Source organism: Fusarium solani (genome assembly GCF_023522795.1).
Source record: "Fusarium solani strain SB1 chromosome Unknown bctg00000007, whole genome shotgun sequence".
In the NCBI taxonomy this organism is placed as follows: domain Eukaryota; kingdom Fungi; phylum Ascomycota; class Sordariomycetes; order Hypocreales; family Nectriaceae; genus Fusarium; species Fusarium solani.
The window spans coordinates 709,706-734,886 of record NW_027072150.1 but is presented as its reverse complement, the minus strand read 5'-3'; the positions used below and the strand labels follow the sequence as shown (position 1 = coordinate 734,886).

The following is a 25,181-nucleotide window of genomic DNA, read 5'->3' as shown; positions in this document are numbered from 1 at the left end:
TTTTTCATTGGTGTCTGCTCTGAACCATGGATCACCTTAAGACCCTCACCAGCCTACTTACGAGCCTCAAGTTGCTTTTTGGTCTAAAGCCTGCCTCCTCCGAGAGCCCCCCAACTGTTTCTTTATAAGGAAGAGCGCTTAGGTCTCATGAGCTCGGGACAGAAGACTCCCCGAACCCGCCTCTGCAATAGTTCTCATGCTTCTACATTAGCACGTACGGGCTGTGGGCCGATTTCATGCTTCAACAGAGCCAGGAATCAGGCCAGAGCAAGCAGGGGTGTAAGCAAAACCCAGACCACCAAGGTTTTTGATCTGTCCCAGATTTGGTCCAGCACATTACAGACATATTAAGTATAGACAGATGCCCATCCAACCCTCATTCTCCATTTAATATGTCAAATGTTGACCAAAATACGCTAGCCTTCATTCGATGGTTTCAACATGCCCCTCGAGCTGCTTTTGGATAAACCCAAACATTTCCTCCTGAAGATCATGATTTTGAGCGAGTTTGGAACCAGGTTCAGCTTTGCCAATAGGACCATAGTACTGCCCACTCTTCGCGTTCGGACTCACGGCTGTGTATATCTGAGAAAGGGCTCCCTTTTCAACAGGTGTTGCAAACATTATGGCAACGTTGAGGAACGGCTTGAGGAAGAATCCGGTCGAAGCATGGTGAAGATTGGTGGCCACCATTCCTGGATGGACAGGAATGATCTTGACCTCCTTTTCTCGCTCAGCCAAAGCCTTGGAATAATGAAGATCAGCGAGCTTAGAAATGGTATATCTCTGAGTCGTTGCTCGGCCGGACATGGTAGTTCGGAACTCGTCAAACTTGTAAATGTCTGTGGGGGCTCGGGCATGAGCAGCCGAAGAGAGCATGACCACACGCGTTTGTTTGTTGACTTTGGCGGTGCTGCGCAAGACGGGGAGCAGAAGCTGCGTAAAAAGGGCAGGGCCAAGAACATTTGTGCCAAATTGGATTTCGTATCCGTCTTTGGTGAGTCCCTCAGGTGTCATCATGATGCCAGCATTGTTGACGAGAATATCCAAGCGAGTTTCTCGGCCGAGGAACTCTGCCGCAGCAGCTTTAACGCTGTCAAATGAGGCAAGATCGAGCTTCAGGAAGACAATGTCGCTGGCCGTAGGGTTGGTATGCCTGAGCTCCTGGATCGCTTTGTCCGCCTTTTCCTGAGACCGAGCAGCCAGGTAGATGCGGGCTGGATTGTGTTGGCTGAGCTGTCGGATGGTTTCGAAGCCAAGACCAACATTACCTCCAGTGACAATGATGACCTGGTTGGTGAGGTCTGGGATATCACTCGAGGAGAAAGGCGCCATTGGGAGTGTTTCCGTCGAAATGTGAAGAGACGCAGGTGTGAGTTGTAAACTTTAACTGAAAACAACACAGAAGATTTAACCAAGATACGAAGGAAGTAATGTGATCAAAAGCTCTAGCTCTTGATATACTACGGATGTGGCCATTATCGGAGTGTAAACGGCCCCGAACGAGGCGAGACGGTCTCAGTGTGGCCACTGCTTGGACAAGGGCGTAAGCAAAGTGCAGCCGACGCTAGTTAGAGATTTGGCTGTCTCCATACAAACTTAAAGATCCAGGGCATAAGCAGATTGCGTCCGTTCGGCTGTGGACTGACTCGCAAGGTATCTCCACGGAGGCAAGCCGGACATTAACTTACACCCACGCCGCTAAAGCTCCGAATGGTCATTGTGCACGTTGTGGTTTTATCGTAGTCATTAACCCCCCATTAACACACGGAGAAGACTAACTTCCTGTTGCTCCTGAAACACGCTGATAACATCTCAACCAGGCAGCCAGCGAGAACGGAGGTAGGCCGAACATCATGTATTGACGGCATTTCCCACTCTCCAGGTCTCAAACCTGGCGAGAGAGGAGAAATAGCAAGAAGTCAAGAAGAATCATCTGAAATCACTACGTAAATACCCAGCTGGTTAGGAAGGGAGCGTGAGATGAGTCGATCTCAGGAGTAATAAACAACAAAAGGGCCCAGCCTAACACTGCAGTCAGCAAACCTAAGAAAACCCAGCAATAGCACTCACAAATCCTTTCATAACTCGATCCTTAGGTCAATACCAGTAGTAACAGGGAACCAGGACAACTTGGTTAATCACAAACGGGGCAAAGAAATACTGCATCATCTCCATCTCCTTCTGGGCTCTTCTCAAACGTCTCTCTTCAGACTTGATTGCTTCCAGCATAGAATTCTGCATCCAGTACTGCATCACCAACTGAGCAGTCAGACGCTGCACCATGTAGTCATCATGCGTCGGCTTCTTTGTTACAATCCTCGGCGGCTTCTGTGGAGGCTTCATCACCGTCGTCATCGGCTTTGGGTAGATGGCCATGAGAAACCTCTTGTCGCCTTCAGACAACTTGGTCGCCAGTGGCACATATGTGACGAGGCTGTGGGTATCTCCTGGATCAACTGGATAGTGCATGATGGACTCTGGGTCATATGCAGCAGGCTTCACCCCCTGGGTCAACCTGTCAAAGTTGTCGTGAACTTTCTCGGCGCTCCAGCCATACTTTGCTTGGATGACCTGCATGTTCCAGTTGACCTTGCATTCAGGATGTTGATGCTCGTGCTGCATGCCCAGGGCATGGCCGAACTCGTGCAAGATGTCATACTGTCTCCTTGCTCGCCTCGCTTCTGCTCCCATCTTAGAGTCTCGATGCATGTTGAGCCACATGGTTGGCTCTCCACGATGATTCTCAGCAGAACGGCCGATAAGACACTTTGACTCGTTGGTAAAGGTAATGCGGATATCGGAGTGTTTGGGATCACCCGGCTCAAGGAACTTGAACCGTAGACGCATCGGGATCGAGTTGTAGTGATCTGTCACGCACTTCTTGACCGTCTCTTGATCGAATTTGTCGCCGTTGAGAAAGCGGACCTTCAAGTTGCACCTCTCGCTAGGCCACAGGACATTGCTTTTTGCAAGGCCGGCCTTTGCGCCATCGGAGGAAGACTTTTGTCGGGATTGAGATGTCGACTTGTGTTGAGATCGGGAAGTAGGCTTTGGTCGGCTTGAGCTTGCATGTCGTTGACTAAGATGTTGGAGTTGATCCATATCGAAATCGTAGGAATCAGAGTCTTCAGACTCGGACTCGGACTCGGACTCGGAGCTCTCAGAGTCGTAGCTATCCGACTCGAAACAGCAGCAAATGTCGTCTTCGTCACAGAAGCATAGCAGATCGTCGTCAATCCAATCAATGTACCCGTTCATGGCAGGGAGGTAGGCAGCACGAGTTTGTCTCTTTTGGGTTAGCAGGGAAAAAATAATTGTAAAGTTGTGACGGAACGGAAAGTAACACGGCCAACGGGGGAAGAAATACATCAGGATGCCTTTGTCAAAGTGCAAATGGTCCGCGTACCAAAGGCACCGACTCTTCCAATCGACATGATTGGTGTTTTCGGGCGTGATTCAACGAAAGCACGATACATGCCACGTCGGATAACCATGCATCAAGATCCAATCAGCGCTGATGCTGGAGCGCCTCAATGAGACATGGCATACACACAGCCCCAGGCGTAATCGTGCTGTCCAAAGGCAGCTGCATGAAGACCAGCATTGCCTCAGGGGGACGAATCATACATATTCCTCTCCCACACTTGTGCCTGAGGGGTACCCAAGCTATTGTAATTTCCCACAGATGCTGTGTTAAGAGTTACAGGTGAATGTGGGCGGCCGAATGGGACCATCGAGGTTCACAGCCTGCTTGTGAACGATGCATGGCTCGAATCATCCACCCTTACCGGCGTATGCAGATAAGCCCTGAGTCCTCTCATGTAACTTGGAGAAGGCAGGCAATTCGCTCGGGGAGACAAACATGATACGTGTTCCAGTGTGACGTGTCACGAGGGTATCACCTGGTCGTCGTGCCTTGGTGGCCTTGGTATAGAGGCCCCAGCCTCTTGGGTTTTACACGACAAGAACCGCGATCATCCGGCGTCAATGTGCATACAATCTGAATCCTGTGGCTGGTAAGTTATGCTCCCCTCGGCACAGCACGTCAAGTGATTCTGTGTCAGACGCCAAGCTCAAGTATACTTACCAGCCGTGGCGAGGTTCTCGGCCTATATTAATCGCCTGCATCACCACGAAGCTATAGGTTTCGGTTCCCAAGCAGGGAGTGATTTCAAGACTCGGTTGGCCCCATCTAGCAATGAAACGGCTCGCAACAGATAGGCATGAACGCCGACGGCTCAAGGCCTATTGTAGTCAAAGGGTCCGTTGACCATACATGCGCATGGAGGATCTCCGGCCGATCACCATGCTGCAGGTTCATCGTTGCCAAATTGGCGCCTCTTCCAGCCTTGATAGGTGGACTTTGTGCCCATGAATCTCACAACACTCCTCAACTGCCCTCACGATGTATCGCACGGTGTTAGTTCGACCTCGTGCGGTTCGGCCCGCTCTGGGCTCCTTGGCACGGGTTCGGGAGAGGCTGAGCACACTGACCAAGGAGGCTAAAGTCTAAACAAGGAGTACATGGCTGTAATAGTCTGCGGGCTTGTTGATCAGGCAGTATGTCGAGTATAGAAGCGACAAGAGCATCTTGACTGGAGGGCACCGCAAACTGCAACGACTCTTGAAAGATTAGCTATGCGTTTGGGATAACTGAGCGGATAGATAGACTTCAAGAGCAACAGTCGAGAAGACATCACCAGAACTCGCGAGGGGTTAATATCACTTCAGCAAGTCGGAGCCGTATATGACGTTGAAGAGGACGAGAAGCCAAAGGACAAGTTGCAAATCCCCAACCCAGACTCCAAGAATTTATTCATTAATTATGGTACAAGATATCTATTTACTCATTAGACATAAGAGCGTCCTCTGTTGTAAAAAAGGTGTTCTTCGCTGCGAGGAACTGCTTGTGGAAGGTCTCGAGAAGAGTGCCGGGGAACACGTTGCCGACGACAATCTTGAGCCTATCCTCCTTGCCCAGCCAAACGTGCTTGATGAACTTGCCCATGCAGCCCTGGTTGGCCTCGGGGAAACCATTGGCCTCTGTGCAGGGCAGCTCCTTGATATCGTTGGGGTAGTCGTAGCGCACAAACGTGCCGAAGCCGCCCTGGTCGGTGGGCTGCCATCCCTTGCGGTGTCGGAACTCGGTGCAGCCGGGGTACTTGCTACCCTCGTTAGGGCAGTCGTCCCAGTCTCTGAAGATGTCGTATGTCTTGTTGTTGTTTTGCATGATCATGAAGCCAGTGTTGAGGAACAGCTTGCCGAATCGGTCGTGGTTGTGCTGGACATCGGGGTCGACGGCGAGGGCGAGGGAGTTGTTGTGAGGCGAGATGCTCCAATAGTTCATGAGCCATTCGAGAGGGAGGTCGAGATGGTTGAAGAGGGCGTCCGAATCAATAAAGATGCAGACGTCGTGGTTCTTGAGGATCTTGGACAGAACAGATGGCTTCTTCCAAGAATCACGTCGATCCTTGTAGGTGTTGATCTTGACGTAGTAGTACTTGTAACCGTGGATCTGGGCTGCGCAAGATATTAGAAATGGACCTAAAAGTAGGGAAAACAGAAGTAGAAACAACGTACAATAGACCCAGTGGTTAAGGGTACCGCCAGAAGGACCATGGACATCCTTGGCACGGCTCCAGCTCATTCCCTGGGGATCCCAAATCTGTCCAGGCTTATCGAAAGGACGGCTTTCGAGGTCAACGATGCAAAGGCGCTCTCCCAGAGATTCCTTCCAGATGGGATCGGGGTGAGGAAGCTTCCATCCCCAAGCACCATAGTCGGCAAATTGGGGGGTAGTGGGCTTGACCGAAGGGATCACGAAGTCTTGAGGGCGTAGGACATGGGGCTCGGCGGCGGTGGGTGTAGGAGTGGGAGTAGGAGTTTCCTCGACTTCGACTTCGACAACCTCCTCGACGACCTCGATCTCGGGCTCCTCGGATGCAGGCGTGGGGATGGCCGGGACGGTCCCAGGGTCTTCTTCAGCCTTGGCAGAGGGGAAGACGGAGGCCTTCGCAGGCTGTGCGGCCTTGGTAGCGACCTTGGGCGCGTTGTCGGGGCTGGCAGCGGCGGAATCGGCGTCGGGGATGTACTCGTCGGAGTCGGAGCTAGTAGGGCAAGTCAGATACTCGATCGCGAAGCCATACAGATGAAAGCACTCACATGGCAGTGGCCGGGCGGGATGGAGTGGCATTAAGATGGAAATGGGCCAAGCCCATGAAGAATGTGAAGAAAACGGCCGCGACAAGCAGCGCCACCCGGTTGGAGCGAACAGCGCCCATCATGGTTGCACTCAGTAATCCAAAGTCATAGAATGGAATAAAAGGAATGTCGGTATGACTTGGAGAGCGCGAGAGATGTCGAGTCCACGAAGGAAGCGAAGCAAGCGAATGGCGAGAGTTGGGCAGATCAAGATTAGCTGGAGCGACAGGGGAGAGACGAGACGGGATGGAACAATATTCTTTAAAGACAAAAACTGAAACGCTAACGTTGTAGGCGAATAGGGGAACCCCTCCGTTGAAGCTCAGCGGGCAAACAGTCTCGGCTAGCGGCCCACCCCGTCATGCTTCAGCGGGTTAGGGTCTTGGGCTAACACTGTACGATTAAGGGGGAGGGGGATCAGCCTCACGCCCCGACGGACGGTAGTTGCAAACTAGTACGATAAGCCCCTGAGTTATCATTGATTTATTGAGTTCTAGCGTCGATAGTGGCTGAGTGATCCCTGACCGGTTCCCCGTTTGGAAGCGGCCGGGCCCTGTCGCGAGCTGACGGCGGTCCCAAGTCGACGGCCACAGACCCGCCGTCATCTCCACGACTGTTGAAGCATTCAGGGGTTGTGAGAGATGTGTAGATGACTTCTCTATGTCTAGACGCCACTGACATCCGTGCTGCCGTAGTTCAACTGCCAGCTGCCCCTATCTCAACGGTTCGGCTGGCGGTGCCGGTAGAGTTCCTCCTGTTGAGCCAAGTGCTGAATGCGTCAGCGTAAGCGTCAGCAGTGCAGTAGGGCTGGGACGACAAGGGTCCAGCCCGGCTTATCTGGCCAATTAACGCGTGTCGCATTCAAGGGTACATTTCTCGTCTCACAGTTTTGGTAGGATTGCAAGTCCACACAATTCCAGTCGTTGAGAGTAACCTTGACGAAACCCACCAATGACCGAGTGCCACAGTCGCCGTTGGATTGACAGCGGCTTGCTTCTCCAGGGCTATCAACCGTCTTGTATGATGGTGGTGAACTGAAGAACGGTATTAAGAACGTATACTCACTGTATGTCCTTCTTACGATCTACAGTTTCATCAAGATTTCACTCCTGTTTCGTCCTTCTCCACGAATAAACTCGCATCATATCCTGCTTCAGGGTAGCATCAGTCCCGCAAACCAGGGTTTTGATGATGCATGTGTGCCGCAAATAAAGTTGAGAATAACGATATAGGGGTTAAATGCATTTAATGGCAAGGGTAGGGGCTCAGCTGAGGTGAGAAGAAATGATGATGATAATTGTTAAAGGGTCAGCATTTGCTACACCTGTCCTCTAGTATTAGAATCCTGCACCCCTAACAGCAACTAACTTCCGCCACCGAACGTCCCCGCAAGGGAGAATATGCCGTGTCTTGGATCCCCTCCCTTGCCTCTTAAACTTTCAAGTTCCATTCCCCGTGCGATCAAAACGCCGCATTCCTCTAAATACCATACTTGAATCCCGTGTTCGAGTTATGCGTTTGGGTGAGACTTTTTTCCTTTGTCAGGAAAGCTTGTTGGGCTCCTAGGAACAAGCTCATTTGCCTGCCCAGTTGAAAAGAATCCTAAAAAGAGACTAGGAGTCAAAAGAGGCGTCGATCTCGCTCAAGTGACTTGGATAACGTGCACTTATCAGAATACAGCGTCCTCGGCTCCCCCTGATTCAGTCGCCAGCCACCTGTGAACCCCTAACGGTTCGTCTATAGCGATATTGCGCCGAGACCTCTCCACCGTCGTAGTTGGTTAGTTGTGATGCTCTGACAAATCTGTTTGTTATTGACACAGGTTGCCGAGTTTGCCTTTTTTTCGGTTTTGCAAGGAGAGAGTAAGCTGGTCTGTCAATTACCGATCTTACGTCAAGCTTTGTCACTTCTATTGCGGATCCTTGCCAAAGGTGAACTTGGCTTATGATTGCTGGGTAGCCGAGGACATTTAAAGATCACTCAAGTGTCCAGTGAGAAAAACAGAATGGCTGGAAGCTGAGTTGTACCGTGTGGGAATCATCACGAGGCCTTAATTTTATATCCTCTCCATCAATGTGACAGTCCAGTGTACCCATGGTCTTTCGATACTGAGCTGGCTGTCAACGGTCGAGCTCTAGACCGTCATAGCCGACAACTCAGTTCGAGGACATGAAACGCTTCACAGACAACACAGTCTACACGCACCAGTCCATGACAGGGCTGCTTAGGTTCCAATATCACGCTGCACTGTCCCTCCTTCTGGTGGGTCTCATACATGATCATAACAGTGAAGTTCATCTGGTAATCCTCGGAACGCCTTGAGGTCCCATCATCACCTCTGATACGAGGTTCCACGATGCTAGCGTTCCAATTTGAGGTGCGGATCAACCTTGGCATGGTTTAAAGTGCATGCATGGATGCGACCCTTCATCTTCTTGCAGTCACCTATCACTGTTTGGGCTCGCTTGTCATCTCCGAGAACCCGGATCAGGCCCTTGCCTCTTGGCGCTGATGAGTTTTCTATCTATGATAAAACGGGACAAGGGTAGATAGTTAAATAGGTTTTTAGATTTGAAACTGAGGGCCTGCCTAGTCTGAATTTGATCGCTCCTATGTCAACCGGGGACCAGGATATTGAAGTGCAAAACATAAGAGTAAGCCCAACAGGTTACAGCAAGGGAATAGAGGTAAGCCCAGGTTCATAATCATTATCATTTCGCCATTTTTAGTTCGTTAAAAGCTATAGCTATCTACATGAATTTCCAGTGTGTCCAAACCAGGACACCTATTATAAATAAATGTTCCCTAAGATCCTACCGAAGAAGTGAAATCAAACACCTTTCCCGATCCCCATCGTCTAACAAGAGTAGGTGATATGCAGACCGTTGGTGTCATCTTGTCCGAGGAAAACCTTGGTGTTGCCGTCGGGGTTTCGAAGGGCGACCTTCAAGTACAAGGTCTCGGCACAGTCAATACCACCAGTGATGTGACCCTGGGGGGCGAGGTCGTCCCAGTTGGTAAAGTCTGCACCTCCGACATCCTTCTCAGCGTTGTCAAAAGGCTTGACCGAGTTGTATGTCACAGCCCCCTCGGGAAAGCCGGAGAGTTGTCTCACGCCGGCCAGGGCATCGCCGCCCTTGACAACGAAGGTTCTTGAGATCCTCTCGCCCTGGTCCCAGCCAACGGTGCAGTCCTTGGCGTTGGAAGGGATGCCCTTGAAGACGACAACCTGCTCAACTTGGGAGGCGTTGGTGTAGGTTTCAAGGTGGAAGCCCAATGCATTCTTGGCAAGATCGGGATACTTGGGAAAGACGTTGTAGTTGGCTGCAGGCCCGTGACGGGCAGTTTTCGAGGCGGAACAGTCGTCTGCTGTCTGTCGAGCAATGTTGATTGTGGGCATGCCATTGACCACTGCCATGAGGCAGGCCAGCGAAGTAAAGATGTTGGTGAGAGAAGGCATTGCGAATGATGATCAAAGCAATTCTTGACTCGAGTAAATGCTTAGTTGGTGGAGAGTGATAGACACAATTCTGAGGGAGAGCCGAACTATATATGGAGTCTCCCCAACCTCGTCACAACAATGATGCGTGCAGCTCCCCTGATCAGCGAGCCAAGCCTGAATGACGCTCCATCCTTGTATGGTTGGCCTCGTATCTGTGCCATGCATGTACTGGTGATCTGACGCAGTCTTAGTCAGTCTTGGCATCTTACAACGGGAACCCGTGGACGAATCAAGGCGCCAAGCAGTTGGTGGCTGGGCAACCGAGTGGCGGGGAAAACATTGTGAAATTTATGCAGTGGGGGCGAGGCTTTATTTGTTTACTTGTGCGCGGCGGTTCATTTGTCTGTTACAACGTGATTAATTAACGCATCTCGACGTGGAGATGCGTCCTCGGCAGTTCTGGTTCATGTCTTGTCCTTGCTGACTTGTGCACATTGACGCCATCGTATGTTCTGCCTGTCACCTATGGCAATGGTTGACATGTGAGGTCATTAACTTGAGTTGGTGATTCCATGATTGACTTTGCTAGCTGCAGGAACATGAATCGCACTTGCAGCCTGCAGGCTTCTACTGTGCCAGTTCAAGCTTTCTCTCACATGTTTTGTGTGTTGGAGATATTTGTACTCTAATTATGTCGTTGTCAGTCTTTGTGTGGTTGAAGACTGAGCAGAGTACGATGAGGATAGAATACTTGCTAACCGCTCAAGACTAAGAAGAGCTGTTCTACAAATCTTGGCCATGGAAGAAAGGGAATCTCGATAGGTTAGAGGACTATCCTTTATTGGCTTGTGTCAAACATTAGTCGAGAAGCTGCGTCAAGAGCCCTGTGAGGAATGCACCACAAAGACTATTTGTCCCAATTACCAATCACATCTGCGCAATGCCTCACACAGCTAGCTTTCAATGCAGGGGATTATCTTTTAGGTAGGTACTTGAGAGAATATTCTTGAGTTGGGCCATGTGTGCTGTGCTTGATGTAGACAGGGATACGAGTTGAGAATAGGCGCCATCTCAACCCATCTGAACCAGGCAAAGGAAGGTCTGGATCCTCTTGGTTAATTCATTTGATAGGGCATGTGTTAGTGAAATGTGAAAAGCAAACGAAGAAGGATTTATCATGATTGAACACCCGCTCTGATATAGTCCTTTCTTTGACTGCGACTTGGAAGTGACTTGTACTGAGTGGGAGTAGGAGTGTTAGGGCAGGTTTGAGAAGCTATCTAATTACTCTAAGAGTTTAATTTAATAAATTGCCTTTCATTTGCTTATTTTCGGACTCTTCTTTTGACCCCTATGCAGCCTTAAAACTGTCGCTGGGCTATATCTTATTCATGGTCAGGCCAGTTGAAATAAGAGTGCTATCACCCACGTCCTTTCACTAGCTACAATGCGATATGCGATTCTACTGGCCGAAATCATCTCTTTAATTGGGATTACAACTCTCTGTTGAACTGTCATTGACGAGGCACTCTCCAGTTCAGCCTGTCCATGTCTGGGCTCCGCTGAAATCAGGCTGAGAGATGAGACAACAAAAGTGCCTGGGACAGCCCAGCTTGCAACCAACACAAAAGGTCACTTGTTCGGTCTGACCTTCTATGTGACCTGCCCACTTCTTTGGGCCGATGTCTTGGACAGTTGCTGCGGACCAAAAGTGGGAACCAACTTGCGTTGACTGGGTCGTCAGCAGAACTGTTTAATAATCGCAACGCGTCAGTTCCTTTGATGTACAGCCCGCTGATTTCCAGTAAGACGGACTTTCGTACGGACTTTCGCTCAGAGTCGACTGTCGCACAGAGACAGAAGCAGGCTCTGGCGTCGGCTCAGCCTGATCTCAAGCTCGCACTCGGATTGAGCTGACAGCGGCATCGTCTTGATAATGCACACGGACACGGCTGTGAGTTTCTTTGATGGAAAAATGTGTTAAAAATTCCGTCTTATTGGAATATTTAAGAGAAGGTCTTTTCGTCAAGATGAATCAATTAACACATCAAACAGCACTCACACCAATACAGCCTCTCTAACACTCTTCAAACAGCTCGTCAACGAACTTCTAGCCAATCAACTGGAACTTCTTGGCTGTTGACAAGATGAGACTTCCAAACCTCTTTTCTTTCGCACTTGGTGCACTCGTCACCACAGCAGTCGCCAACGAGCAACCAAAGCAGGCATGGCCTAAGACTCAAAGCGGCCATTTCTCCATCTCAAACTTCACTTTCGACTCTGGAGAGACTCTAGATGAACTCGATCTTCATTATCGAACCTTGGGAAAGCTCAAGGTTTACCCTGACGGAACCACCAACGCCGTGCTCATCATGCACGGAACCACAGGCCAGACCGAGCAGTTCCTCAACGACGACTTTGCAAGCGTCTTGTTCAACCTAGGTCAGCCCCTTGACGCCAAGAAATACTTTCTCATTCTGCGTGACGGTATCGGGCATGGAAACTCAAGCAAGCCCAGCACCCATGCTCTTCGTGCCCGCTTCCCGAGCTACCAGTATTCCGACATGATTCGTGCTGATCACATTCTCCTGACTGAGCATTTCGGCATCGAACACATGCGGCTCATCATGGGCGTGTCCATGGGCGGCATGCACACTTGGATGTGGGGAGAGATGTACCCAGACTTCATGGATGCGTTGATGCCCATCTCATCTCTGCCAACTCAGATTGCTGGCCATAACCGACTGTGGAGGAGGTTTGTGACCGAGATGATCACTGGAGATCCTGCATGGAACGAAGGCAATTACGAGGAACAGCCGACCGTGGGACTCGGAGGTGCATTGATGATCCAACAAGTCATGCTTTCCTCACCTGCCTACTGGCAAAGGGGGTTCCCTACTCGGGCCGCAGTAGATGCCTACGTTGATCAGCTTGTCCCCCACATTGCCGAGTTTGACGCCAACGACCAACTCTTTGCTTGGAACGCATCCTACACCTACGACCCCGAGGCTGATCTCGGCCGAATCAAGGCTCCCCTGACTGCTGTGAACACGGCTGACGACTGGATGAACCCCCCTGAGCTTGGAATCTTGGAACGCAGCGTCAAGAACAAGATGAAGCGCGGCTTGGGCAAGGCAATCACGCTTCCTGCTAGCAAGGAGACAAGGGGACATAGCTCGTACATCCAGGCAAACCTTTGGAAGGATGAGCTCAAGGCCTTGCTGGCCAAGACAAAGTCCCACAAGGGAGGTCGATGGTAATCGTATCTGCGGCTGATGGGCGATAACCCCGAGAGTGATAGAATAGAATATGCCTACAGGGTTTTTCACCCTAGCCTTTATGCGCCAAGGTTTTCCCTGCAAGGTAGGCTCATGTAGATATCAAGGCTTAGTCAATTGGGTAGAATAGCGAAGTTGCACAAATAAACAAATCTCTCTTTTTTCTCACCACGCATTAGAATTAGTGGAATGCAAGTGTTCCACACTAAAGGCTGCTCGTGTGGTTCCAGCGCGCCAAGCTGCCCAACGCTTGTCACAACCACCAGCTGGCCTTGGTACAGCTCGCTCGTCGTGCCCCGGGCCATATCCACTGGCAAAGATCCCACCCTGTCGCTATCTCCGGGGCCGGCAGACCTGATTCGTTTGCCCGAAAACCGCCAGATAGCTGTGCGCCATGCCTCTCAAGCTATTAAGCCCAGCCCAATTAGTTGCCTACGACTTCTGATCCAACATCTCGTAGATAGCCTTGACCTCAGGGACCTTGCCCTCAAGCTCAGCTCTAGTCTCGTCCCAAACGCGCTGCTGGGCGATACGGCCACTCTTTCTGTTCATGAAGGGAGGGTAGCTATCATCCAGGGTCAGTACTCGGCTCGATCTGTTGGGACGGTGGACTTACGGGGCGGTATCAAAATCTTGCATAATATTGCCATGGTCCTTCTCAGAAACCGACACACCATTGACAAGGGCAGTAGCGCAAATCTCCGGCTCTCTTGCTCCAAAGTTCATGATCAATCTCGGAATCAGCTTGGCCTGGTTGGGGTTTGTGAGAGGGGTCCAGGCTGAACCAGGATCGGCGCTGTTGATGGTAACCTTGGAAACACCCTTCTCCTTGGCCGCGGGGGTCGCAACGCGGGCGGCGAGTTCACGGGCAAAGTAGAGAAGAAGGCCCTTGGAACGACCATATTGATGGGCTTGCTCCATACCCTCCTTGTTGTTGCTGAGCTTCTTCAGGTAGGAGCCCTTCTTGGGCACACCCATGGTGAAGGAAGAGGGATAGATGCCAAAGGTGGTGACAAAGGTCAAAACAGGAGGGTTTGGGTTGGATGGGGAGGACTTGAGCAGCGGCAGCAAGAGAAGAGAGAGACCAGGGCTCCAGAAAGAAAGTTGACTTGAATGGCTGTCGAGTTGAAGGTAATTAGCATCATCCTGCATGGTGCAAGTGTAAGACTTACAGGTTTCCCAGCCCTCAGGAGACTCGCGGCGGTTGAAGGCGAGAATACCCGCAGTCATCAAGACATGGTCAAGGTGCTCCAGCTCCTGTGCCTTCTTTCCGAGCTCCTGGCAGCCCGCAAAGGACATGAGATCGGCTTCCCAGACCAGAATATTGGGCACGGGTTTTCCAGCATCACTCAGCTCCTTCTCGATTTGCTGCTTGACCTCTCCGCAATTCTTGACGTCGACAAGAACAAGGGTCTCAACATCGCGATGGGCAAAGAGCTTGGCAGCTCTCGAACCAAATGCTCCATTGGCACCAGTGATGAGCGCAGTCCTTCCCTTGTACGACTCAGTGCGTACGGTAGGTCTGCCATGACGCTGCTTGTACAAGCTCTGCCAAGGGAAATACTCGGCCAGGAACAAAGGAATGCCAAAGGTCAAGCCGACCACAACGAGGGCGCTCGCCACGGCAATGTATAGCCCTGAATTGGCCATTCTGAGAGGAAATATGTCGTCGTCGTCGTGCACGTGTGTGACGTTGTAAAGGCGGTGGAGAGGAGGAGAGCGTTAAATAACCCAGCCTCCTTGCATCGTACGAGGTGGGGTAGACAAATGCCGGCCGGAATCGGACTATCCGGCCCCTGTTGATCGACTGATGTTGGGCTCAACAAGATTGTGATAATCTGGTAGGCTTAGTTGCAATATGCAGTAGGACAACTCTCACCTTTGACAAGTTCAGATTGATAAGAGGTGACAACCATCCACCATTTCCTTTCCTCATTACCCACACGTTATCAGACTTTATCTTATCGATCTACACTGATGTTGCCGTGCACGGACACTCTCAAGACCCATGAGAATTCACCCTGGGTCCTGGATAAAAAGAAAGTTCCATAAAGTCCCACAGAGGCCAAAAAGAGAACACTCAAGGGTCTGGCCGGGGATTGAACCCGGGACCTCTCGCAAGCTGTGCTGTAGGGTTTGCCCTAAGCGAGAATCATACCACTAGACCACCAGACCAGACAGGCTTTGGACGCCTGAGGGGGTTGAGATCCAGGCCCGATTGTTTGCCATCATGTTTGAGGGCAAGTCGAGGAAGCAAGCCTTGCAAGGTGGCACACTTTATGCAAGAGTAGTAGAAGAATATCAACCTGGCTTACAACCATGCATTGAAGTAGACATGCTTGAAGCTATCAAACTCACTCCAAAAACCTGCTTCCGAGACAGGTTAGACGGGCGCCACATCATAGCCGATCAAGTTTAAGACTCTCGAAGCGGCGATGGATCTATTCACACGGCAGGTTGTGAGAGAAGAAATTGCTTGTTAAACACGACTGCACATGATTGTGATTGTGCTAATGTTGAACTATATTGATGCCATCATTTTGTTGAAAGTCGTGCCCTCTACTCCTCTACCTGACACTCCAGTTGACTAAGAAGAGTGGAATACCCAATCGCAAACAATTATCAGCTGTGGATATCCAATTTGTGACGCCTTTGAAGTGCAGCTTAATGGTAGCATCTTCAAGTACAACCTGAGGCTCGGTTGCTGATGCAGATGTCAATGTTGTTGACTCCACGATAGGCCTCCACGCTGTAATGGTTGAGGTCGGCAGCGCTCAGGGCGTCTTGGACCAGTTGTTGGGCGAAGTATCCAGTGAAGCCGGCAATTGGTTGAGCCCACGAAAGACAAGCTCCGCTGGAACAGACGCTTCTAGGGCTGATGGGAAAGACTGTCCAGGCTAGGTTTCCAAGGTAGCCGGCGAGGACTTGGGCTCCAAAAGTGCTAGCAACGTGCGACGTTGACTTGGTCCAGTTCCACCGAGAACGTGCCTCGAGAATGTCACGCTTCTCGATGTGAGCGCACTGGCTTACATGAGGGAGCATGACCTCATCCAGCTCTCCACAAAGCCATGCAGTGTCCTCAGCCTGGCCAGCCTTCAAGTGGCCGGCCATGGTTGCATTGACAAAGGTGACCAGGATCTTGTTTTCATCTTCTCCAGCACAAGCGGCGGCGTAATCGTGCACAGCCGCAATGGCGAGGGCCTTCTCAGAGCTGATGACACTGAAATCGTAGTGCGTGGCATCCTGCCCAAAGATCTTGGCCGTGACCTTAGAGAGATAGATGTCCTCAAAGTCAGCCGAGGCGGCATTCCGAGCGTGCAAGTCTGTGCTGGCCGTGGGCATGGCATGGGCCACGGGGAATACCTCATACAGAGCCATACCAATGGCAATAGCAGCTGCAGAGGTAGCCATTCGAGTGAAGCGCGTCTTCATGTTGACAGGCGATGGTTAAGACAAGTTTGGAAGAAGGGTGAACGAGTAGCTTCTACTGATGCTGGGTTGAGAGAGTGATGATGATTCAGGATGAGAGTCGAATCTTCAAGAGGACTTATAGGCCTATTTATAGTTCATAAACTGCGATATAATTGAGATGTAGACAAAACTCACATAGCTACAAGTATACCTCGGTAGGTGGAAGCAGAGCCCCCTGAAAGGTGTCTCACATGCTACCTTACATAACGGTTGACATTGATCTCGTAATTGTCCTTGATAGGAAAGTAGTATTCTGAAGAGCCACCTTTTCCAAGCTCAGAACAATCGAGAGCGTCTTCTGCTTAGACGAGGGCTCAGCTGAGAGATATATCTTGCCGAGAGCCGGACGACCCTTGACTCTGTTGCTGCGAAAGGCTCCACATGCCGGCATATCGACAAATACAATCCTCTCGATGACTTCTTTCCCCAGTTTTCTGGGTGAGGACGGGGATTTTAACCGTCGGCCGCCTGCGGGAGATCCCGTCGATCTAGAACGGTCTATATCGGCAGCTGAAGTAGACAGAAGGGTCCAGGGGCTTGTGATATGGTAACTCTATGCTGGTCACCTACATAATTCTGTGACGGGGGTGTTTATCAACGGAAGTACGGCACGCTCGATTGCAGCTTGTTCGTATTGGCAGTCCAATATTAGTATAGTGCCCTGGTAAGCATGGTTCTTCCAAGAAACTGAGAAACGCAGTTGGGGTTCTTGCCTACTCATGTAAGACATCGGAATACCAGTGGAGACAATACAGGCCATACCCAATAGCCCTAGTTTTAGTTCTTCTCTGCAGATAACTTGCAGTTTTATTAACTTGAGGCCACGCGGCGCTATTCTCCCTCAATGTGCTCCAGTTATGCTAGTCCAACTGGGCTGCAAACACCTATTGGTATAAACATGCTTGATGAGCTCGTGGTCCCTCAGTCTGGCAGTTGCATGTTCAATCCTACCTGGGTACGTACCGTCAAGCTACATAAGCCAAGATGTACCGGTTGAGATAAAGTCGAGCTCTCAAGTGTATATTAAGAGGTCACTATTACTTGGTGACTACTTGCAACCTGTGTAGACATTGGAAAGGGAAGGCGTGGAATATACTGTGCATAAAGCAAAGCTATTGGAGATATTATAAAGTAGGTCTAAAGATATGGTAAAAATGACATTTCATTGTAAAAAATGTCTAGCTGAACTTCAATCATTCGTCCTTACAAGTACAGTTCTCCGTATCCATCTCCCTCGCCCCTCTCAGTATCTGCCGTCTGCGCCGACGCATAGAAGTAACCACCGTTGTTGAACTCGCTTTCAAGAACTGGATACTCAAACTTCTGGTATGCATCCTTGATCTTCTTGGCGCTGCGTAGAAACTGCTTTTTGGTTTCTTTGTAGTTGCTCGCCGACAGTTTACCGTCCCGCTTGACAAAATCTCCATTTACAGTGACATGCAGAATATCCCCAACGCTGGCGTGCAGCATCACGGCTGCCACTGGATCAATCCATCCCAGAAGAGCTGGAGACTCAGCCGCGTTCCATACGATCAGATCCGCCTTTGCGCCCTTCTTGATGACGCCGAGATCCGGTCGTCGAAGTGCAAGCCCCCCAGCACGTGTCGCAAGAGAAAAGGCTTGGACGACACTCATGGGATTATTTCTGGGAATTTCCAAGTTGTTGAGAACCTTGTCGAAGAAATAATAACGAGCACTCTGTAGCCAGATCCTTGCTTGTGTCAAGATATCCGTCGAGAAGGTGAAGTGAGTGTCGACTCCAAGGGCGGCTTGATCCTGGATAAAATACGACCACGGGTGGGTGTGGCCATAGTGCATCTCGGATTCGGGTGTGATTGACAGGTACTGGTTCGTCTTTCGAAGGAGATTTGCGCCACTTGCTGTTATGAAGCTACCATGAGAGAATACCACCGGGACGGAAGTATTGAGAATGCCCAAGGCATGGACATCCTCCGGCATATTGGCGAAGCCGAAAGGGCCCGATAGGGCATGAGTTGTCAGTACCGAGACATTGTACTCTTGAGTGAGACGTGCAATCTCCTTGGCGACAGGAGGTGGGTTTGGGCCAAAGACATCATAGGCAATGCCCAGCTCGACGTTGGTGTCTTTGAGAAGGTCTCCATCCGCTATCTCCACAAAGTTGGGGATTTGGTCTTCCACGGTATAGTTCAGGGGTGCAATATCATGGAATGCATACGCCCAAAACACACGGGCACCACTCTCGATCGAGGCATTCATCCCAGCGTACGCCGTTGCATTGGACCATGTATGGTGAGCATGGTCAAGAGAGGTTGTTACACCAGCGTTCAGAGCCTCCAGGAGTCCAGAGAGTTGGCCCCAATAAACGTCGTCGGCCGTGAAATGAGAAGCGGCGGCGGACTCCCCATATCGTCCAAAGTACTGAGCGAGCGTAGTGTTTGATCCCAGGGTTTTAAAGGCCGTCTGCCAACCATGTCGATGCGTGTCGATGAAACCGGGGCTGATGATCTGGCCAGTGACGTCGATGATCTCGGTATCGTCAGGCAAAGACGAAGGCTTTGACTCCGTGATGCTGGCAATTCGATCACCGTTTACCAGGAGGTAGCCATCGCGGGTGATTCGAGGGATGTTTGTAGAATCATCCCATCCAATGATGGTTGCGCCACTGAAAAGCTTGGAAGAGGACTTGGCGATAGCTCCAGTGAGCACAGCCGCGAAAGCGGACAAGACTGAAGTCTGTCTCATGGTTGGACGTTTATCTCGGCACTTGATAGACCGTTGCAGACAGTATTACGATCATCTCTATCCGGAACACTACCAGTCTTATAAGTCCAAGGAAATCCGGATCCACGGATATGTCGGAGTTTCTTGTAGTCATAAATGGTCAGACGATCACGGTTCTTCGGATATACTGACTCGCCTACTTTCATTATAGGGACTCTTGTCACCGCCTGTGGGTCAGAGACCCAGGGTCCCGCATATACAGACTCAAAAGGCGGCATGAAGGTGCGTGCTCGTAAGAGAACAGAGTTATTTTCTGTTACGTCACAGCTCGGAGAGCGAGCCGAGGTTGGCAAGCTTGTCGTGAAAGACAAATCTAAGCTTATAAATGCGCTTCTAACAACTCCGAATGGAGTCATCATTAAGCTTTCATTGCTCTTCATTGGCCATGGAGTCATGACTAGCTCAAGGTGTGTCGGTAGTCGGAGATCTCTTCTTGCCGAGGTCGCTCTAGCGGACAAAATCTGCATCGTATTGGAGCTCTCGTATTTACCGAGGACGCGCCAAGCACGAGATGCTGGTGAGACTAACAACGTGAAAACCATGCATGGCAGGAATTCGTGGAAGCCTCGTGGAGGTGCCCGATGAAGCCTTTGCTCATGGTTCCTCGCGTTCGGGTCTGTTGTGAGCAGACATGTTGACCATTCTTACATGCATGGTCTCACATACATGTAGCCAGTAAGGAAAGATCTTTTGTTTACCATGGCAAGATTCCTTCTCGATGGTCTGTTGCGTTAGCTCCTAGAATGGGGTCTTCAACGTCTTACGAATCCGGGGTATTCGGGGTAGTGCATTGCGCGCTATCCGGGCCATCTTAGCCTCCGCATCGTCTAAGCAGACATGTAAATTCGGCCACAGGGGCAAGACCGAAAGACCGAAAGACCGGAGACCAAAAAAAGGGGAAACGCCAAGACATAAGCATCCAAACAAGCAAAAAGAAAGTCAATCGACGTGGGCCTGATTCGAACAGACGCCTCCGAAGAGAATAGATTTCTAGTCTATCGCATTAGACCACTCTGCCACCACGCCTTGTGATTGGTTGGTGAGCAGGTAAGAAAATATCGCTGAAGTTTGGGGGTGGGGTGGGATAGTTGCAGAGGAGAGAACTGACTTTGATAGAAGAAGTGCTGGTTGGGAGGTATACTTGGACACTGTGACTCTCTTGGCCAGGGTAACAATATTCAATATGCTCGTGAGGATAGGAATAAGACCGCTTTGGTTGCGAGGACTCATGACCGGGATCTCATCCATGGACACAGGCTACATAATTATAGCAAAGCAACACGTACCTATGAGAAAAAAATAAAAAATAAATAAAGATAATATTTAATATACAAGATTAAAGACATCCTTGATACAACATATAGTAGGATATTAAATAGAGCGACGAGATTAAAAGGAAGATGGAGGGCAAAAATATGGTAGGTTTAGGGTAGGTAGCCTCCTCAAGAGGCAAAAAAACAAGTTGCGGTTTGTGTGGATCGAACACACGACCTTCAGATATCGGACGATTGAAGTTTGACTTCAGTCTGACGCTCTCCCAACTGAGCTAAACCCGCTGCTGGTTGTTGGAGATTTGGTATCCTTGACAAAGCCTATGTGCCGCAGCTGACATGTCCGTTAAGCGCATGCTCACCTTTTTGTCTCTGAACGAGCACAAGGCCTCTTCAGCTTCACCCACAGACCTTAAGTCCTTATCTTGGACACCTAGATCCCATACAGTATATCTTACGTGACTGATAAAGTCAGAAAATTGAGTGGTATTTGTATCAAGCGGTCAACATACGACACAACCAGCGCAAGTGCCAACTCTCTTGTCGATTTGCGACCCGTGAATCCTCTGTTAATTCGACTTCCCAGCTGTATACACTTCTATCCATATTTACACCCTTCCGTCCCAACAAAGTGTGATACTCCAATCTATTTCTTGACTCTCTCCTTCGAATGCAATGTAGTCAACAAAAAGCCCACTTCGTCTTGCCACTAGTTAATGTTCAGATATTGCAGATGGTCTTGCTCCAGATGACGGACATCGGGCTCTTCCCACGGATATTTGCCCTCAGTAGACCGAATTATTTCGACATGACGGGGACTCCTAGGCTTGATGCCATAAGGAAAGGTCTTTGGATGGCTAATCAGGCCGGCTGTCACCTCTACCTCGACATCGATTTCATTGCCCTTCTCGTCCGCCGCTTTGCTGATTTCGAAAGTAGCCAGCAGTCGAGAGATTGTGAGAAAAAGGTTGTCATCTGCGAGGTATCTTCCAGGGCAGATCCTGCGGCCGTAGCCAAAGGCATGGTTTGCCGGGTCCGGTTCGTTTCGTGGCTCCAAGAATCGCTCGGGATCAAAGGCCTCAGGCTTGGGGTAAACAGCTGGGTCGTGCAAGAACCACCAGATTGATGGTAGAAGGAAGCTGCCCTTCGGAATCCGATAACCAGAGTGGAACATCTCTTCCTCTGTGACATGAGTCGTGCCCACCGGAACAACCGGAAGCCATCGAAGTGTCTCCTTGATCAAGGCGTTGACATATGGCAGATTTTCCCTGTCCTCGAATTCAGGCAACCTGTCAGAACCAACAACACGATCAAGTTCCTCCTGAGCCTTTCGTTGAACATCAGGGAACAGAAGCATGGCGAGTACAAGGCTGCTTAGGGTGGAAACGGTTGTATCAGCACCTCCTCCGTAGATGATGGCAGCACTGTTCTTGATCATCTCCATCTCGCTCTCGGTAGGCTTCCAGTCGTTCTCGGGGTTCTTGCTGTATTCGGTGACGAGTGAAGACACATATGAAGATGTAGGATTCCCATTCGCCATCTGTCGCAAGACAAAAGAGTAAGGAATATCTGCGGCCATGCGGACCCTTTCCCTCCACTCTTGTGCAATCTTCTTGAAAGAGGCGCCAGGGAAGCCGGTGGGGAGGTGCTTGAGAAATGGGAAAAGATCGACCGACCAGGTCAAGGGGACCAGAGCATCGGAAAAGTTGTCCATCATGTGTTCAATCAGTGTGACCAGAGGGTCAACCTTATGAGGTTCAATGGAGTAGCCATACGTGATTCTCAGAATGATGGCACTCGCCTCACTATGAAGTTAAGTCAGTAAGTCGGCTCACGTGCAAGGCTTGGTAGAATTTTGTGGCATTGTCTGAGGCAATGGATAACTTACGTCTTGATATGACTGATGATGTTGGAAGGGTCGTCCAGAACTCGAAGTAGGAAGCGTCGTGACTCGACATCTTGAACATGCCAGAATTTCTCGCAGATGAGTCTGGTGCCCATCTGCTGGTGCATGAACTTGCGGTGAAGTCGATGAGTCGCGTTGTAGGGAAGACTTGGTGTAAGTACGCCGAAGCCACATAGCTCCCCGGCAAAGTGTTGCTTCGGCCGTGAAGACGTCTTTGTTGATCTCTTCACCATAAGATCCTGCAATACGTCGTGGGAATGGACCAGGATCATGTTTGTTCCGAGTACCGTGACAGAGCTGAGGGGTCCGTAGGTGTCCTTGAACTTGATCCAGTGCTGATACTCCGGCACGCCTGGGGGAGGGAGATCAAAGATGTTGCCAACGAGGGGCAAAGGCTTTGGACCAGGAGGTAGATCGCGCGGGGCCTTCCATCGAACGGAGAGGCGCCAGAGGATGACGCCTAAAACAACAATGGAGACCTGTAGCAAGGCAAGAGACATGATGAAAGGTGATGGTTGTGAATGTCTGGTGGCAACTTAACTTCCGACCCCTGAGGAGATAGGGGAATTTATGGCAAAAAGAATCTCTCAGAAGACCGGACTTTCCATCAATTGCATATTGGTTGGTCGTGATATATACCATGTTAGCACCTCTACTGCGCTACTACCCAATAGGCAAGTTTCAAGCTGACCCAAGGGATCCCCAGTTGAGGCGGTTTTGACCCATGCCATATCGAAGATCGACGCCCGGCAATTTTGCGGGGTTGCACGGCAGGGTGTAGACATGTCTTACAACCCTGCGAGAACAAGGCCATTGCCAATCAGAGCTTCTGCCGTAGGCTTCCCGCTGTTCCGAGACAAGGGTGCGGCCTGCAGCGAAGCCTGCGGAAAGAGTGCTATGATTGCAGTTGAAACTGATTTATGGCCATGGAGGATGCCAAATAGGACAGGGAGAAGCCAACACCCGTAATGTTTTTGCTAGGACAGGCTATTGAGCTTGACTCATGCTCATCGAGGCCCTCCGGGGAAGACGCTGGGCAATGCCGTAGGAGAATGGGCATCATCGAGCCGTAGGCACGATCGAGCTGCTGGATTCGTCCTGGCCCACCTCTACCGCAGGTGCCACCGAATAGCCACAGGTGCACTGATGATCGCAACTCCACAAAATGCCTCAATTCTTGTGCAGAGTGTCTCAAAGAACTGTGGGTGTAGCACGGAGCATGTGAACGTCAGATATGCCCTTGTTGTCCCGCTTTTGATAGACTTTCGACTGCATTCTTGGCAATATATTTTAGGTCAAATGAGAACTTTATTCTAGGGTTTTGCTTTTGGAATGGAACTGGTCTTGGAAGAAACTTGACTCATAATCCACCAGGAGGCCATCGGGGGTGGCATTTACTGGCACTGTAGCTGGTAGAGCAGCTGTGGAAGGACTGACAGTCACCAGGCCCGTCTTGTGCATCACCTCCTCGGCCGGTGTGCAAGATGTGAACCTCGGCTGAAGTGTCCATTCCAAAGATCCCTCAGACTCACGGCCCGTGTGTTCTGATGCAGACTACCCCACTCCACACCGGGATAGACAGGGTAAACTACGAGGCAGTGGGCTGCAGGACCCATATCAGCACTTGGCTGAGACACGCCACGTATTCCGCGTTGGCCCTAATGGCTGTTGTAACAATGAGGAGGACACTTTGGTGGGGGCATTGACAAGATCCAGCAGCAAAACGTCAAAAATCCATCGTTATCTGCGGCGCACTGAGTCAAGAAGCACAAAGAGGTCTCTAGGATCGGCCAAGATCAGCCACGCGTAGAGTCTGCATGTGCAAGGGGGTAATAAAACTGCGCGTAAGACGTGGGCAATGCAGCTGGGATGATTGATTCGGCCCAACAACCACGGCCAACAAAGGAGCCACTAGTGAGACGAGATCGCCGTTCCGATACCACATGAAAAGTCGATACAGGGCCCAACCTAACTCTGCTGCGTAGCATGAGAGTGAGATGTGATTCATGAAGCGGGAGGGGCGCGGGAGCTAATATAGATTCCGATGCAACCGTACAACGTGACTGATGCGAGCGGGTGCCCCGGCTGCATACCGGTGTGGAGATGATGGACATCAGGGGTCCGAAGAGGATCTGACTACTCCATAGTAGGGGTAATACGAGACGGGACTGGAATGATTGGTATCGTTCCCATGCCGAGAAGCTTTATGCAGTTCCACCGAACCAGTCGTCCAGTCGTGATCGAGGTGACCTATCACACACATGGCAAAGTGCCTCGATAGATTGGCGCCGCTGTGTCTGGCGCGTAATCCTGCCATGGGTTCTGAGAGACCCTGGGGCACTGGTCCGTTTACGCAGGGAGCAGTGAGGCAGCACGGTAGTAAGACGAACTTCGATTATTAGCTGTGCTTGGATTCGATGTGACTTGACGTTGGTTGTCGTTATTGCGATACGCAATAGTCGTATCAGCTAGGTTCTAGCCCACTTACAGCATCTGCATGATCCTGGCCATTCTCCTACCACGCGTTGGCTTTGCCAGGCTAATGCTCGTGGCGTCACGGCCTAACGAGTGCAGATGGAGCCGTACGTGTTGGTGAAAGCTGATGCCTCACATGAAGCCAGGAGTAATTCAGTTCTGGCAGAGTGATATCGTGTGAAGTGATGATGCAAAGCAGGGACAAAAGGATGCACGCAATTCACCAAAGGAGATTTCTTGCAGCTTCTCTCGCCGTTGCCGCTATTATTCGCAATCTCCGATTACCGCATCTGCAACTGTTCAATTCCCTGCCTACGAAGCGGTTGCTATATCTGGACATCACATGACCTCTATTTACAGAGTGCTGGTAC

At 50.5% G+C, this 25,181-nt stretch overlaps 9 protein-coding genes across 9 annotated transcripts; 1 reads left to right on the top strand and 8 right to left on the bottom strand.

Annotated features, from left to right (window-relative positions):
- Positions 1-423: 423 nt before the first annotated feature.
- MRS44_011060 (uncharacterized protein) lies at positions 424-1,335 on the bottom strand (the record flags this gene model as incomplete). Its single annotated transcript, XM_046270719.2, has 1 exon — positions 424-1,335. The coding sequence occupies one exon, from the start codon at positions 1,333-1,335 to the stop codon at positions 424-426; it is 912 nt and encodes a 303-aa protein (XP_046135239.2).
- A 765-nt stretch (positions 1,336-2,100) lies between these two features.
- On the bottom strand, positions 2,101-3,261 carry MRS44_011059 (uncharacterized protein; the record flags this gene model as incomplete). Its single annotated transcript, XM_046273713.2, has 1 exon — positions 2,101-3,261. One exon carries the CDS (start codon positions 3,259-3,261, stop codon positions 2,101-2,103), a length of 1,161 nt encoding a protein of 386 aa, XP_046135240.2.
- Positions 3,262-4,846: 1,585 nt separating this feature from the next.
- On the bottom strand, positions 4,847-6,287 carry MRS44_011058 (uncharacterized protein; the record flags this gene model as incomplete). The annotated part of the gene is made up of 3 exons (XM_046270725.2): positions 4,847-5,523; positions 5,584-6,110; positions 6,166-6,287. The coding sequence occupies 3 exons, from the start codon at positions 6,285-6,287 to the stop codon at positions 4,847-4,849; spliced, it is 1,326 nt and encodes a 441-aa protein (XP_046135241.2).
- Positions 6,288-9,061: 2,774 nt separating this feature from the next.
- Positions 9,062-9,664, bottom strand: MRS44_011057 (uncharacterized protein; the record flags this gene model as incomplete). The annotated part of the gene is made up of 1 exon (XM_046275785.2): positions 9,062-9,664. One exon carries the CDS (start codon positions 9,662-9,664, stop codon positions 9,062-9,064), a length of 603 nt encoding a protein of 200 aa, XP_046135242.1.
- Positions 9,665-11,793: 2,129 nt separating this feature from the next.
- Positions 11,794-12,906, top strand: MRS44_011056 (uncharacterized protein; the record flags this gene model as incomplete). Its single annotated transcript, XM_046283416.2, has 1 exon — positions 11,794-12,906. The coding sequence occupies one exon, from the start codon at positions 11,794-11,796 to the stop codon at positions 12,904-12,906; it is 1,113 nt and encodes a 370-aa protein (XP_046135243.2).
- A 450-nt stretch (positions 12,907-13,356) lies between these two features.
- On the bottom strand, positions 13,357-14,574 carry MRS44_011055 (uncharacterized protein; the record flags this gene model as incomplete). Its single annotated transcript, XM_065619583.1, has 2 exons — positions 13,357-13,489; positions 13,541-14,574. 2 exons carry the CDS (start codon positions 14,572-14,574, stop codon positions 13,357-13,359), a joined length of 1,167 nt encoding a protein of 388 aa, XP_065475655.1.
- Positions 14,575-15,603: 1,029 nt separating this feature from the next.
- On the bottom strand, positions 15,604-16,356 carry MRS44_011054 (uncharacterized protein; the record flags this gene model as incomplete). The annotated part of the gene is made up of 1 exon (XM_046270815.2): positions 15,604-16,356. One exon carries the CDS (start codon positions 16,354-16,356, stop codon positions 15,604-15,606), a length of 753 nt encoding a protein of 250 aa, XP_046135245.1.
- A 1,242-nt stretch (positions 16,357-17,598) lies between these two features.
- On the bottom strand, positions 17,599-19,119 carry MRS44_011053 (uncharacterized protein; the record flags this gene model as incomplete). Its single annotated transcript, XM_046280003.2, has 1 exon — positions 17,599-19,119. One exon carries the CDS (start codon positions 19,117-19,119, stop codon positions 17,599-17,601), a length of 1,521 nt encoding a protein of 506 aa, XP_046135246.2.
- Positions 19,120-21,138: 2,019 nt separating this feature from the next.
- On the bottom strand, positions 21,139-22,835 carry MRS44_011052 (uncharacterized protein; the record flags this gene model as incomplete). The annotated part of the gene is made up of 2 exons (XM_046283417.2): positions 21,139-22,234; positions 22,318-22,835. 2 exons carry the CDS (start codon positions 22,833-22,835, stop codon positions 21,139-21,141), a joined length of 1,614 nt encoding a protein of 537 aa, XP_046135247.2.
- Between the last annotated feature and the right edge of the window lie 2,346 nt (positions 22,836-25,181).